Source organism: Thunnus thynnus, chromosome 14 (genome assembly GCF_963924715.1).
Source record: "Thunnus thynnus chromosome 14, fThuThy2.1, whole genome shotgun sequence".
NCBI classification, from domain to species: Eukaryota; Metazoa; Chordata; class Actinopteri; order Scombriformes; family Scombridae; genus Thunnus; species Thunnus thynnus.
This window is the reverse complement of record NC_089530.1, coordinates 17,477,590-17,491,506: the sequence shown is the minus strand read 5'-3', so window position 1 is coordinate 17,491,506 and position 13,917 is coordinate 17,477,590. Positions and strand designations below refer to the sequence as shown.

The following is a 13,917-nucleotide window of genomic DNA, read 5'->3' as shown; positions in this document are numbered from 1 at the left end:
TTTAAATACAGTTGCAGAAGTCTAAAAAAAGCTTTGTTTCATGAGGAGTCCCTGAAATGACAACTTCCACATTTTGTGTTGGATCAGAGGCTTCTCTCTCCTCTCATTTCCTGTCATCTCTGCTGCATACTGTCTATTAAAGTAATAAAAACTTCCGTTTCTTTGTTCTCAAAATTCTCTAATAGGTCAGCAGCTGCTTTCATTTCCCCCCACTGTCTTATATGATGAAATTAGTCTAATTTTCCTATCAAACTGTCATTAAACAGTCTTATATCTAAGTTTATGAAATTCAAAGATGGCCTGTGTTGAGCATAAATACTGCTCTTTTCCAGTTAATGTTTTTGTTGCTCAACTAGAAAGAAAGCTCTGTATGATTGAAGATTGATGAGAAAATATGACCCACTATGACTCAGCATGTCCTGTGTCTATTGGGCAGGTATAGGAGTTCAAAAAGCAGGGGTTACTGGTAAATAAAAGTGGCATTTAAGGTCAGTCAGCTTTAAGGTCAGAGATGCTTTCTTTTCCTCTCTCCTCTCTCTTGAGCCAGGCTAGACCAGAGAAGAAGAACACACACACACACACACACACACGCAACCTAACCCTAACTTTAACCACTGACCCAAAAATCAGCATTTTACCAAATGGGGACACGGCTTTTGTCCCCAGTTGCAAAAGCCGTCCCCAGTCAACTGATCTTAAGTCTGGTGTATGTCCCTGAAAGTGATTTAAGTCATACTACACACACATGCATGCACACACACACGCACACTTGGACACATGGGGATTGCATCATTTTTTATGATCTCATCTGTCCACTGATACAGATTATCACCCTCTGCGGTGCTACTTGACCCGCATAGGAACACTTTGTTATTACAGTGCTAGCAATGGATTTGCCACCTAACAGTGGTAAGTAACATGTTATTTCCACTTGATGCAAGTGACCTCAAAATACAAGTACTATGTAACTAACAATGGTTACATTACTGTGTTGGATGCAGCTGAGCTCCGTGTTAGTTTTCAGTCAAGGTCATGGTTTAGGCATCTATTTAAGGTGGATGTATGGTTCTAAACCCTCTGGGTCTGCTGGCCAGTATCATATTCCTGTTTCTGACATCTAGTGCTTCAAGAACATAGACAAGTGCTGCTGTCTGCCTATATGGAAAAAATATACATACATGTATCTCCACAAGAACAATAAATGTATGTTTTACACACACAGTGACACAAAGTGTTTTTCCTGAAACATAACTATTTTTACAGTGAACTTCACCAGCTGGTTTCAAAATTACCTTATTTTATTGGCTTTAAGAATAGTTAATCTAATGCACAGATTAGAGTATATGGATTGATTCCGCTGGTTAATATATCTTCACTCTGTGATTCAGCTTTAATGCCTTTGAGTTTTTGTTCCTCAGCTGTAATATTCTCTTTTTAACTTGATACCTCTAATAGAGCAATGTCGCCATCTGCTGGCAAAAGGTTACTATTATTTTTAAACCTCTTTTAAACAAGAAACCATGTTTTTAAGACTTTCATAATGTGAAATGATTGCCTCCAACCTGAGGCCTTCTATCTTGACAGAATTTGTGAAACCTCATGTCTGCATCTCATAGATTTGATTTGTCTCTGTGTGTGTTAAACACTCAGAAGTTTGGACATATTTGGGAGCCACTGAATGTTGGTCAGTCCAACCTTTTAATAATCCTGTCTCACACACAGTATTTTTGTACTCTCTGTCACAACTCTCAGTCCTTTTCATAAGCAGAGAGCATTTTGGGATTTGAAGTGTTTTCTGGGCTTGCTTCCAGATGATGGATGGGGAGAAAAAGATGAAAGGATCACCTTTATATCTCACACTATAGTAGTAGTGCCTGTACACACAAATAAACAGCGACTGCCCTGGTAACCTGATGTGTTTCTTAGAAACACCATGCTCAGTAACCTGCCAACACGTGCCACCATTGTGCCCATTGGCAAGCAGCTTAGGGAAAAGGTTTTATTGTTCTAGCTTGTAGTATTACTGATGTGTCTGGTGGATCAGATGGAGTGAAATTCCCTTTACGCATCTCAAGTGCCACTTATTTAACAAAGAAATCTCATTTGACATTTAATTTATCAAATTCTAACTAAAAACAGTGCTCATAAAATGAGTCATTGTTTAACTTATTTTTATGTAAATAAAGTTAATTGCTGCTGCTCTATGAAGGAAGATTGCTGACTTATCTAAACAAGCCCTCCTTGTATGGTTGTTTTTTTTGATAAATGTTGGCGTAAGACTGTACTGTTTTTGTCAGAGAAAAGGCCTCACTTTCATGCAGTAGTCTGTTCTGAGTGACCCAGAAAGGCCTGTCCAGGCTCAGATCTGTCCTAAGCCCACTGATCCAGAGACTGATCTGATGAAACTCTGTCTGGATCAAACAATAACCAGAGAAGACATGGGGCATCTGGGGATAAAGGATGGACATGTTGGAAACAATCTCCGCTGCCAGCATGTGCAGGTCAGCAATGGCATTTTGGGGTGTTCAGTGGCAGAGCCAAAGCATGTCTTCAGAGCCAGCTGAGCAGTGAGCAGCCTGTGTGACAGATGTCCCGTCTTTGTTCTTTCATCTCAAGAATGGGGACAGGCTGGGGACAGTTTAGTCTGTGTTCAGACAGAGGTCAAAGTGGTTTGCCAGCAGACTAAACTCCAACTCATCCTGTTTACGTGTTCATATTTATACACTCCACATCCTCAATAACATCCTTGACAGATTACTATGAGTTAAATCCTCTAAGATTTGCAAACAAATGAGCTCAAAGAGAGACGGATATTTTGTCTCAGGTTGTTGAAAGTGGATTATCTCTTCTTTCATACTTCATCTCATCTCTAATCCTGTTCCCATTCTGTCTTTGTCTCCCCCTTTTCCTGGACCCACAGGTATGAAGCAGAGAATGCATTTTTCTTCAATCTCAACCTAGCTGACTTCAACATCATCGACACTCTCGGGGTTGGTGGCTTTGGACGTGTTGAGCTGGTAGGGGGCATCGCACTTTGAGAGTGACATGAATGATACAAATCTTAAACAATCAAATGTACTAACCAGCTGTGCAGATTAATGTGCAAGGCTGACCTTTATATCTGAGTTTCTTTTTTATTCTTCTCTCTGCAGGTTCAGCTCAAGAGTGATGAGAACAAAACCTTTGCCATGAAGATCCTGAAGAAGCGGCACATTGTCGACACAAGACAGCAGGAGCACATTCGTTCAGAGAAACTCATAATGCAGGAGGCCCACTCTGACTTCATTGTTAGGTACGCCGCCTGATCAATTTCACTACTGTATATGCCACACATGTCATAAGGATCAGTACTTTATTACCTCAGAGCCAGAAGGACCTGGGTTTCATTGCCAGAGTTTTCTCTCTAGAGCTTGCAGGTTCTCTCATAATAAAGATTTCTTCCCACATGCAAGTCAAGTATGTTCCTGAGTTGTGCTGGTGACCTATACAAAGTGGTTTTTTTTGACGCATTCATCCCTGTGTATGCTGGAAAATGCTCCATTTTCCACAACTCCCCACATATTGTCTTTCTCCATCCGTCCATTCGTCTAATATATTTGCATTTGACAGCTGTTAAAGATAACATCCACTTTTGTGTTTTCAGACTCTATAGAACATTCAAGGACAGCAAGTACCTCTACATGTTGATGGAAGCGTGTTTAGGAGGAGAGCTGTGGACCATTCTTCGAGACCGGTAAGCTCTATTTCATCAGGTCAGATATTAATGTATTGTATTAGTTAATGTTAGTGATACAACGAGTGACTACAATATACTGTATGGTGTGTGTGCAGCACTAAAACCTCAAGTATTTCAGCCATGTTCTTTTGCAAGATTTCTAGAGTTTTTCAACAAAAATTACACGTTTACATCTCAGCTATGAATTTTGTAGCAGTACAATTTTAGTTTTCTTGTAACATGTGTAGATCAAATATGTGTGGAGCCGCAATGGTTAGTCAATTAATCAATTAGTGGAATGATCCGATATGATATTAAACTGTTTATTACTTTGGGTTGTGGACTATTGGTTTGGAAAAACAAGACATTTTAGGTTGCATCTTGGGCTTGATTGGTATTTTTTTACCATTTTCTCATCTCATTTTAAAGACCAAATGGCTAATCAATTAATCAAGAAAATAATCCACAGATTTATTGATAATGAAAATAACCATTAGTTGCAGCCCTAAATATGTTGAGTCAATTGGTTATTTCTATTTTCTGGAAAGAGCTTACTTTCTACTATTTCAACACCAAACACAATTTCCTGAGACTGGTTCCTGGTTGGTCTATGAAAAGACGTCATTATTCGACTGCCGCCGTTATCTACCAGCATGCAGCCAGTGCTTGTCTGCATCTTTACAGAGTTGATTGTCAGTTCATCTCTGTTGTCCTGCTGTGTTTGCAGGGGTTCATTTGAGGACTCAACTACCAGGTTTTACACGGCTTGTGTGGTGGAGGCCTTCGCCTACCTGCACTCCAAAGGCATCATCTACAGAGACCTCAAACCAGAGAACCTTATATTGGACCACAGGGGCTATGCCAAACTGGTAAGAGATCAACAGGGGGCACAACCTAAAAACTTTTGCATTGTCTGTGCTTTTTTTTGTCTAAAATGCTGTAAACTAGAAAAATCTCATCTTTTTATGATGCTCCAATGAAGGATCAAATGAAATTCGAACACTGGCCTCATGTTAGCTGTTGATAAAACCATAATTATAGTGTGGAATGATTGAGGTTAAGTCGGGTTCTGTGTTTTTTGGGGTACCGCCATTCCCCTCTCTCCTCATGGAAAAGCCAGTTTGTAGCTTTTGGTAAAGCAACAACCAGCTGCTCAATTATTTCTGTCCATCACAGCAAAGCATCAAGAGAAAAACCTTAATATTATATATATTATATATGTATATAAAACAATTACACTATTTCAACTTTGACTGAGTGACCTAACAAAGTCTTTCTTTTTGTTAGGTGGACTTTGGCTTTGCCAAGAAGATTGGTTTTGGGAAGAAGACATGGACCTTCTGTGGGACGCCGGAGTATGTAGCACCAGAGATCATTCTAAACAAGGGCCACGACATCTCAGCTGACTATTGGTCCCTAGGAATCCTCATGTTTGAGCTCTTAACTGGCAGGTACACACAAACCTGGCAATGTCCATAAAAACTGTTCCTTGTGATGACATATTCTGTCATAACATAAACATCAAAACAAACAAATGAAAAAATCTGCTCGGAGACTGAGTATTTTAATATGCTGCCATACTGTATAATATTACTGATAATTACTTATCTTTTTACACTTTTTACTCAAAACTAATACAATTGCCTCTGTTACATAGCCCTCCATTCTCTGGCCCTGATCCCATGAAAACCTACAACATCATCCTGAGAGGCATCGACATGATCGAATTTCCAAAGAAAATTACCAAAAATGCTGCCAACCTAATCAAAAAGCTATGCAGGTGAGTGCTGGTGCCTCCAGCAGTTCAACTCAGTGTGATTAATTTAAGTGTGGTCTGTTATAATGAAGTATCGTGTTTTTTTTTCTACTGCAGGGATAATCCTTCTGAACGACTGGGAAACTTGAAAAATGGTGTCAAAGACATCCAAAAGCACAAGTATGTGTGCTTATAAATTAATAGAATCCTCTTTCATTTGTCTTTGCAGTGTAATCATGCTGTTAAATATAATTAAGAAATTAAGAAGTAATGCTGTTTTCTCTTTTAGATGGTTTGAGGGCTTTAACTGTGAGGGCTTGAAGAAGGGGACACTGACACCTCCTATTATCCCTAATGTAAGTGCACACTGCTGATAGCGTTACTCTTTATATGCTCTTTTATGTTCAATCTCATTGTCAAAATCCATTAGTAATCCTCTCTAAGACCGAGCTCCTTGTCATCCCAGCCAGTCCCTCTATACAACATTGAATCAACCCAGCTCATATCTACAAAGTCTGCCCGTAACTTGGGTGTCATGATTGATGACCAACTAACCTTTATGGTTCATGTGGCCTCAATTGCTTGGTTATGTCAATTTTCTCTGTACAACATCAGGAAGATCAGACCCTACGTGTCTGATTATGCAGCACAACTCTTGGTATGGGCTCTGGTAATATCACACATTGACTACTGGAAGGCCTTCCCCGCATGTACGTTCAAACCTCTGCAGATGATACAGAACACAGCAGCATGGCTGGTCTTCAACCAGCCCAAAACAGCACATCATCCCTCTGTTCATATCTCTCAACTGGCTCCCAGTTGCTGCCCGCATCAAATTCGAAACCCTGACACTCACTTACAAAACAGCAACTAAAACAGCTCCCGCCTGCTTGAACTCCCTCATTCAGGTCTATGCTCCCTCCTGCTCACTACACGCCAAAGAAAGGCGCCTGGTAATACCACCACAACAGGGCCCTAAGTCGCTAGCGAGACTCTTCTCTTCTGTAGTTCCCTTGTGGTGCAACAAGTTACCAAACTCTGTTTGATCTAAAGAGTCCCTCTCAATTTTTAAGAAAAGGCTAAAGACTCAGCTCTTTCACAAACACATCCGCTCTTGATGGACTGAGAAAAAAAAAATCTGCTTCTATGCAGTCTATGCACTCTATGCATTGCCTCTGTGCACTGCCTGTTGGCATCTACGTCCTATCGGACTCGAGCTTAGCTTTATGGGACTTACCCATGTTGTTCTCTCCAGACTAGATCCTTGCTTGTGTTGTATCAGCTCTCAGATATATGTTGCTTTGGATAAAAGCAAAATTGTAAATTGTCATCCATGTATATGATTTTTCTGTTTTTCTACCAGGTCACATCAGCAGTTGACACAAGTAACTTCGACAGCTTCCCAGAGGACAACGAGGACCCGCCTCCTGATGACAACTCTGGCTGGGATGTTGATTTCTGAAGTCCTGCTGTCCCCTTAAGACCAGGAGAAACTCTTCTTTTGTTGGCTTGGAGGCCATACTGAGAACATGGCTGTGTTGTAAAAAAAAAAAACTGCATTAAAAATGAAAGAGAGGATATGAAAAAGAAGATAAATGGATGGATGGCAAACCCTCTGGGTCACCGATATGCCTTTATTTCACTGTGGCTCTGGATCAAGCATTTATAATGGGACTGCTGTAGCACTTCTTCAGTGTTGTCTTACACTCGGCGTAAAAGGCAAAGGCAAAGAGAGTGCAGGGATACACACACATACATACAATACAAAAAGGCTGATAATGAAGCCAGGTTTTCCCATGTAACAGGGAAAAATGCGTAATGGGTGGATAATGCTCAATAGTCTGTCTAAGTTTGGTTCTAGGATAAATAAGAGTGTGAAAAATGTGATGGACTGCTCAAAAAGAGAGGAGGCTGATCGATTTTTTTTTTTCCTCAATATTTGTTGGTGGACTTATGGGAGGATATAAGATGTGCAGTTACTTCCTGGTTTTTGACATGCAGCTGCTGGCTGCAATCTCTGATACTTTCCAGAGAGCTACACAACGGATTGCAAGTAAAACTGGTATCAAGTGCTCTAGACTAACCTGAATGTCACTGACTTTCTTTTTATTGAGACATCCATATGGCATACAGTATGTACGGTACATAGTATTTGAATTTACAAGGTACATTCTCACACATGATCATATCCAGGCTGAAATCAAATACGTCGTACACTTGATAGGAGATCAACCTACCTTGAAAAGCACAAACACTGTGCGTTCAGTGGAAAGAGACGTGACTCAAGTGCCCTGCTTAAAATTTAATTAATCACACCGACACACGTGAAATGTCTGTTAGTATTTCCATTAAGCAATGTGTCATTATGCATTCAAATCCTTTAACTGAGAAAATCAGTAGTTAAAGCTCATTTTAAGCCTCAGTAGATAAAGTCATTCTTTTTTTTTCTTAAATACGCTTTGAATCACGCATATGAATGCTTCGGTACCTACATACTTATTAATTTTGTTTTTAAACCACCCAAATGCCTCTTCCCAGTCAACCAAACCAGACTTCCTTTGTTTGCTCCTGTATAGTTCTGACATAACTGTGAACATGGTTTCAATGTCTTTGGTGCTGTTATTGATAAATTATAATAAGCGATGGTGAGATGACAGTACTGGTTATTGTTTTGTATAGTGACTTTTTTTGCGCTTGATTTCTTTGTTATGTATACTTGACTTCCTTCTTTAGAAAATTGGATACTAGAATCAATTTGTAAATTTGAGTGAACATTTGTTTTATATCACTCGACACCATCTTACATTGTGCTAAGTGGTATTCTCAAGGTTTTTAAACAGGTTTAACCATGTCAAGTAAATCCTTATGAGTTCATCTTCTTTGGAGGCAAAATATACCACATTCACATGATCTTAAGACTATCTTAACTTCATCTTATCAAGAAATTTTAAAGTCTTTCAGAGACAAATAGTGAAAGAAGAAAGATTATATTTTGTGAAAACTCACTTTGTCCACTAGCACCATGATCTCTCACCCTACACATCACCTCTCATGTCCAACAATCAGAGCATTAAATCAGAAGAAATGTAAGTGCCTTAAATCAATGGCATACAAAATTGACATCACAAGACCTTTTCGATGCTGCATGAACACATATACACCTCAAAAACGTATGTCCTCTTAGATGGCTGCTTCTCATCCTTTGTTATATCTAATAAATACATTAATCACTATGGCAAGAGAATTTCTAGTCATTTGATGGCTGAGAAAAGTGTATACGAAATTATTTTCCTGCTTACCCCTTTGATTTATCTCACATGGACATTTATTAATAGTAAAAAGATCAAATCTATCATACCTGACATGACTGCATTGACATGCTTTTCTCTGTGTATCTAATGTGATCTTATGAAGTCAACCACAACTGGCTTGACATGAAACACAAGTGAACAGTAGATCATAGCCCGGAGGGACCATCCATCACTCGTTTCGGTTGTGAAATCTTAGTATTTAGAGATGGCAAGAATGATTTGCAGTTTAAACATTTAACTAATATGAAAACAATCCTCTTGTTTACCACTGTTGACAATCTTTGATGGTATGATAGCATTGATCATGATCCACTGTCATCTAAATTCTCATTTTATCATTTGGTGTAAACAACATATTTCATCCCAGAAAGCCAAACAGACTAACACACTTCTATTTAAATACATGAATCATTGAATAGATACCACCATGTTGATGGAGAACTAAAATTGAGAAGAAGAAATCTTAGTGCTGTAGGCATACCATAAGTATTTTACTGTATTAAGGGCAGGTTAATTTTATCACAAAGCCTTATGTATGTCATCACTTTACAATCCACTGGTTCTAAGTCTTATATTGACCCGCCTTCTGCAATGTTACCTGATATTTGCCTTGTGTTATGTTGTTTTTCCGCTGTAAATTAATTTTGCAGAGTGCCACGTGTAAGATTTTTAAAATTATAGAGTAAAAACAATACTTTTGAGTGGTGTTCGTCTCTTTGTCATTTGAAACAAATCAGAATGATTTATTCAGAGCTTGAACTGTGAAGATTTTACAGTTTGCTGTAGTTGCCACATGAGGGAGCTGCAGGAAAGACAGATCTTCCTCAACCCAGCTGCCTCAACTTGATGTAAACTAGTTAAGGTTGCCTCCGATCTAATAATCAGCCCTAGAGTTAATGTCATCCACTTAATGGTAAGTGCAGATGATTCAGATTCTCTGGTCCTAGTGTTATTCGCACAACAAATCTGTTTGGGGGACAGGGGAACGGCTACAGCCATAACAACAGGGTGACGTCTTCAAGATCAAAGGGGATCAAAGTGCATCAAAGGAGCTCACCTTACCAACACTGACAGTTAGTAAAGTGGAGATAAAAGCTCTACTTCAAAAGATATACAGCAATTCAAACGCGCAAAGTGCTGCAGTGTGTTTGTCAGGTGTCTACAGCGCATCTCTCTCTCGTACACACACACATGCACGCACACACACAAACACAGGCGACCAGCAGATGACGTCCAAGTGCCAAAATAACTTCATAGAGAAACCAAAGTGCTCGTTTCCATCGCGCACTTCAGCACCTGTGAGCTTTTCTCAGCACATCGGAAACTGACTTTGGCTCACGCTGCAAGAAGTGACCATAATCAAATAAACCCCAGTCTACTTTTTGTCTTAAAAACAATTCCAAAATGCCTCCTGACACGACAAAAACGAGTCCTAGTTATTCCCAAATGCAGTTTCACTTGAGTCAGTCATTTTCAAGAGCATCTTGCAGAGAAATAGAACAGTTCACGACTTCATTAAATAAAAATGTTTACGTTTGTTGTTTACCGGATGAAAAGGTGGAATGATCTGTCTTGGCTGGCAAACTTCTTATCAAAAACACACTTTTAAGACTTAATTTGAATATTTCAGGATGCATCTTCCCCTAGTTTGGGTATTTCTTGCAGCGGGGGAACTCAAAGGGTCAGAAAGCAGGACAGATCAGAGTTGCCTTTAATCTCAAAGTGCCAGTCAACCCTGAAAGGCCTCACCACGGAAGTCCATTAATTCGGTAAACTTTTCACACCCCTTAATGGTCTGCATATCCTACACATTGATGTCCACCACTGGTGTAATCAAGCACACTTTGGAGGATAATTGCCCCCTTTGCAATCAGAAGGATCAAATGAAGTAGTTAATCGACGCAAGTTAACTTCAATCACTGTCTTCACACCGCCAAAGGGCAGTTAGGCTACTTGAATGTCAAAGAAACTGGGATATCCAACAGCTCTTATAAAGAGGGAGAGCTGAGTCTATGAAAAAAGAAACACACAAAATCCCACACTGTGATGAGTACTGTCTATAAAGCGAAATGACTTGACAAATAAAATGTGCTGCAACATTTTGTAGCATATACATTTGTTTTGTCAAATTAATCAGACCTGTAATAGTCAAGATAGAATATATCCATGTTCGTATAAATGGTGAAATGTTAGCATCAAAATTTTGGAGAAATAAATGAATTCTGGTATATAAAGCAAGAAAAACATGTCTTGTGCTCAGTTTTTATTGGGAAACAAGATATTTAAAATAATTGCATAAAATGCCCATATTATAAGTTGTATCAATGTAGTGTGATTATGTTTTCCACACATTTTCGTAAGCAAAGCAGAATAAGGTAGATGACTACACTAGTGAACCTTGACAAAAAATTAAAAAGTGGAAATAAATAACTTATTCATTTTTATTCACAAGAAAATGTGTTTTTAAACTCCCTGTATAGAGTACGTCCTGGATATACTTTATTTTCAGTATGCGTCACTAAACGATGGGCATTCAGACAGGCTTTGCAGGTCATTATCATTACACAGACACTGTGAATCGCAGTCCTGTGCAGGGAGAATAGATGGCCATTTCCGTACAGTGGGGCTCTCTTTGAAATTCCACCCCTCCGTCTTTGTTGTGCTCAGCGAGGGGCGGGAAGACAAACAGGTCCACATGTATAAAGAGATCATCCCAGGGCTGTAGTGCGTCAGGAGACTTCCAAGCATCGTGCCGAAACTCTCTGGAAACTTTGGAATTCAGGATTCAAGGCCGCTTTGGACTTTGTCACTCAAGTCATTTTTCCAGAAAGAGAAAAAGGATTTTTTTTTTTCTCCCTGTGTGTTTGCTACACAGCAGAATTCAAGAGGAGAATCATGCAGATTCCGTCAACGCATTGCTTCATGGCTGTGTACCTCACGCTGTTTGGATACCTTGGGGACGTTTACGCGGGGACAGTTCCGAAGAACTCCAACGCCATCAAAAACTTACCCGGTGCTTCGGGTAGCAAAGGCACCGACACTGTCAGTCCGAGTCCGCGTACCTCGCCCTCCGGTAGCATGGGACACAAATTATCCGTTGACACCTTGCAGGTAATTCATTCACCCGTGCGTAAAAGTCAAGTCTGTGCGCAACGATAAAAGTTGCATTCACGTATGTTTTACAAGTAATCTTAATACTTCAATGACACGCTGCTTTTGTTTTTATCATGCCATTGCAGTCAGGCGTTTGCACAGATGATGAAGACTGCGGAGGTGATGAATTCTGCAACGACGCCCGAGGCGTCTGCCTGCCCTGCCGTAAGAGCCGAAAGCGCTGCGCACGGGATTCCATGTGTTGTGCAGGGAACCGCTGCAGTAATGGTGAGCAGAGGCATCTCATCTGAACTATATACTTACATTTATGCTTACCAAGTTGTTGAAATGTGTTTGTCTTGTAGCCATACTGTCTTACATGTCTGCGTTTTCATTCATATCTTATGCAAAAAAATAGATGACTTTGTATATGCTGTGATAAATACAGACCCTTAAATGCAAGTCTCCTCTGTCCTTTGACATTTCCAGGTGTTTGTCAGCCAAATGACACTGATGGTACAGATGCACCCATCACCACTGGCTGGCACACACATAACAGCACCATGGATCATCATACCAAGAGGCCTCCCTCTACCCATGGCCATCAGCCCCATGCTGTGAAAGGTGAGTTTGCTGTTAAGAATGATTAGTCTTTATTGGGCTCAAGTAACAACTTTCTTAACATCTGATGTTTCAGTGAGATCTGTTTCATGTAACATATTGTCATCTCTCTCTTTCCTCTCTCTCCAGGTCAAGAGGGGGATACTTGCCTGAGATCTGCAGACTGCTCTGAGGGTCTGTGCTGTGCCAGACACTTCTGGTCTCGCATCTGTAAGCCGGTGCTGACGGAGGGACAGGTGTGTACGCGCCACCGCAGGAAAGGCAACCACGGCTTGGAGCTGTTCCAGCGCTGCGACTGTGGTGACGGTCTGGCCTGCAGACCAGAGAAAGGAGAGCGAGACCACAGTGTCAGCAGGACTGCAGCCCGGAACCTACACACCTGTCAGAGACGCTGACACAAACGCATGGACACACACAGAGACAGAAATACACGCTCACACACACATACAGCACACACATCCTGCAAACCTACAAATCAGTCATAGACACTGACAAACACTTTTCAGCCTTGCATACACCAGAGATGCTGACATACACACACAGACACCAACACCTAAGACATTCTTTCCTGCCAAAGTTGCTGACACAAACACAGCACCCGGAAGGATAGACATGATTCCTGGGAAAAGTGATACACCCAGAGGGATGCAACAGTGCAAGATGGACTGATCTGATTCCCCATCAACAGATAAGGAGTCGGAAGTTAGGAAGTGACATTTCAGAGGTCTTGGCATGATCGATTCATGTCATCGGTAATGGCAGAGCTGTTTTGTTTCTCTTTTTATGGAACTTCAAGCCTCAGTTATTGCAGTAAATTACTGTATTGTAAATATTATCCTGGAGGTGGCACTTAATTGAACTATTGAATTCTGTCAACACCGGTATTATTAAGACATGGTGTTGCATGCATTGTAAATGTGTTATATATATTGTTTTATAAGAAAATGTTATATACAGAAAATGTGAATATATTAGTTTTATTAAACGCTACTCTGATAACCTTACTTCCTCTTTCTACACCTCATTTTTGGCAGAAGTTTTTTTGATGGATTACATGTGTCCATTGTGTTGCAAAAACAAAAGAAAAATCTTTTTGGAAATTGTTTCAGTGACGTTTCACTCAAGGTGTCCAAATATTTTAAGTTGGGTTACAGGAAGAAAATGTTTCTGGTATTACAAAATAACAACCCCATTCTAGAGCAACAGTTATTTGAACAAAAACTGGTGCAAGTGTTTAACTCATAGCCCAGTTATCAGTGGTTAAGGCTGAGTGGATGGTTTAAATGTTGGCCCAGATATGCTTCTCAAAGTCATTACCCTCAATTGCTGAAATATGTGCAGGCACACTGGTACAGAAAACATACAAAAATACAACTTTTAATGAGTCATTACCAGAGCCCCAACATGCCACATCCTGCTAT

At 40.1% G+C, this 13,917-nt stretch overlaps 2 protein-coding genes across 4 annotated transcripts in view; both read left to right on the top strand.

Moving 5' to 3' along the window:
* LOC137197124 (cGMP-dependent protein kinase 1) overlaps nucleotides 1-8,803 on the top strand; it is an 83,757-nt gene extending 74,954 nt beyond the window's left edge. For both annotated transcript variants that reach the window (XM_067610288.1, XM_067610287.1), the window contains exons 10-18: nucleotides 2,921-3,017; nucleotides 3,153-3,292; nucleotides 3,644-3,733; nucleotides 4,443-4,584; nucleotides 5,003-5,166; nucleotides 5,373-5,495; nucleotides 5,589-5,651; nucleotides 5,761-5,827; nucleotides 6,835-8,803. In XM_067610288.1, the coding sequence (XP_067466389.1) occupies nucleotides 2,921-3,017; nucleotides 3,153-3,292; nucleotides 3,644-3,733; nucleotides 4,443-4,584; nucleotides 5,003-5,166; nucleotides 5,373-5,495; nucleotides 5,589-5,651; nucleotides 5,761-5,827; nucleotides 6,835-6,933 (985 nt within the window). In that variant the 3' untranslated portion in view covers nucleotides 6,934-8,803. The remainder of the gene's footprint in view (nucleotides 1-2,920; nucleotides 3,018-3,152; nucleotides 3,293-3,643; nucleotides 3,734-4,442; nucleotides 4,585-5,002; nucleotides 5,167-5,372; nucleotides 5,496-5,588; nucleotides 5,652-5,760; nucleotides 5,828-6,834) is intronic.
* A 778-nt stretch (nucleotides 8,804-9,581) lies between these two features.
* LOC137197629 (dickkopf-related protein 1-like) lies at nucleotides 9,582-13,500 on the top strand. 2 transcript variants are annotated; one of them, XM_067611113.1, is made up of 5 exons: nucleotides 9,582-9,695; nucleotides 11,658-11,893; nucleotides 12,022-12,163; nucleotides 12,365-12,499; nucleotides 12,626-13,500. In XM_067611113.1, exons 2-5 carry the CDS (start codon nucleotides 11,678-11,680, stop codon nucleotides 12,889-12,891), a joined length of 759 nt encoding a protein of 252 aa, XP_067467214.1. In that variant the 5' UTR covers nucleotides 9,582-9,695; nucleotides 11,658-11,677; the 3' UTR covers nucleotides 12,892-13,500. The 2 variants fall into 2 exon arrangements, with proteins under 2 accessions (XP_067467214.1, XP_067467215.1); XM_067611114.1 differs by lacking the exon at nucleotides 9,582-9,695 and having other exon boundaries at nucleotides 11,491-11,893.
* The last annotated feature ends 417 nt before the right edge of the window (nucleotides 13,501-13,917 follow it).

Excerpts from the sequence above, each read along its gene's own strand:
- LOC137197629 (XM_067611113.1), top strand. The coding sequence starts at position 11,678 with ATGCAGATTCCGTCAACGCATTGCTTCATGGCTGTGTACCTCACGCTG. Across the intron at positions 11,894-12,021 it reads TATCCGTTGACACCTTGCAG|TCAGGCGTTTGCACAGATGA; the intron begins GTAATTCATTCA and ends ATGCCATTGCAG. Across the intron at positions 12,164-12,364 it reads AGGGAACCGCTGCAGTAATG|GTGTTTGTCAGCCAAATGAC; the intron begins GTGAGCAGAGGC and ends TGACATTTCCAG.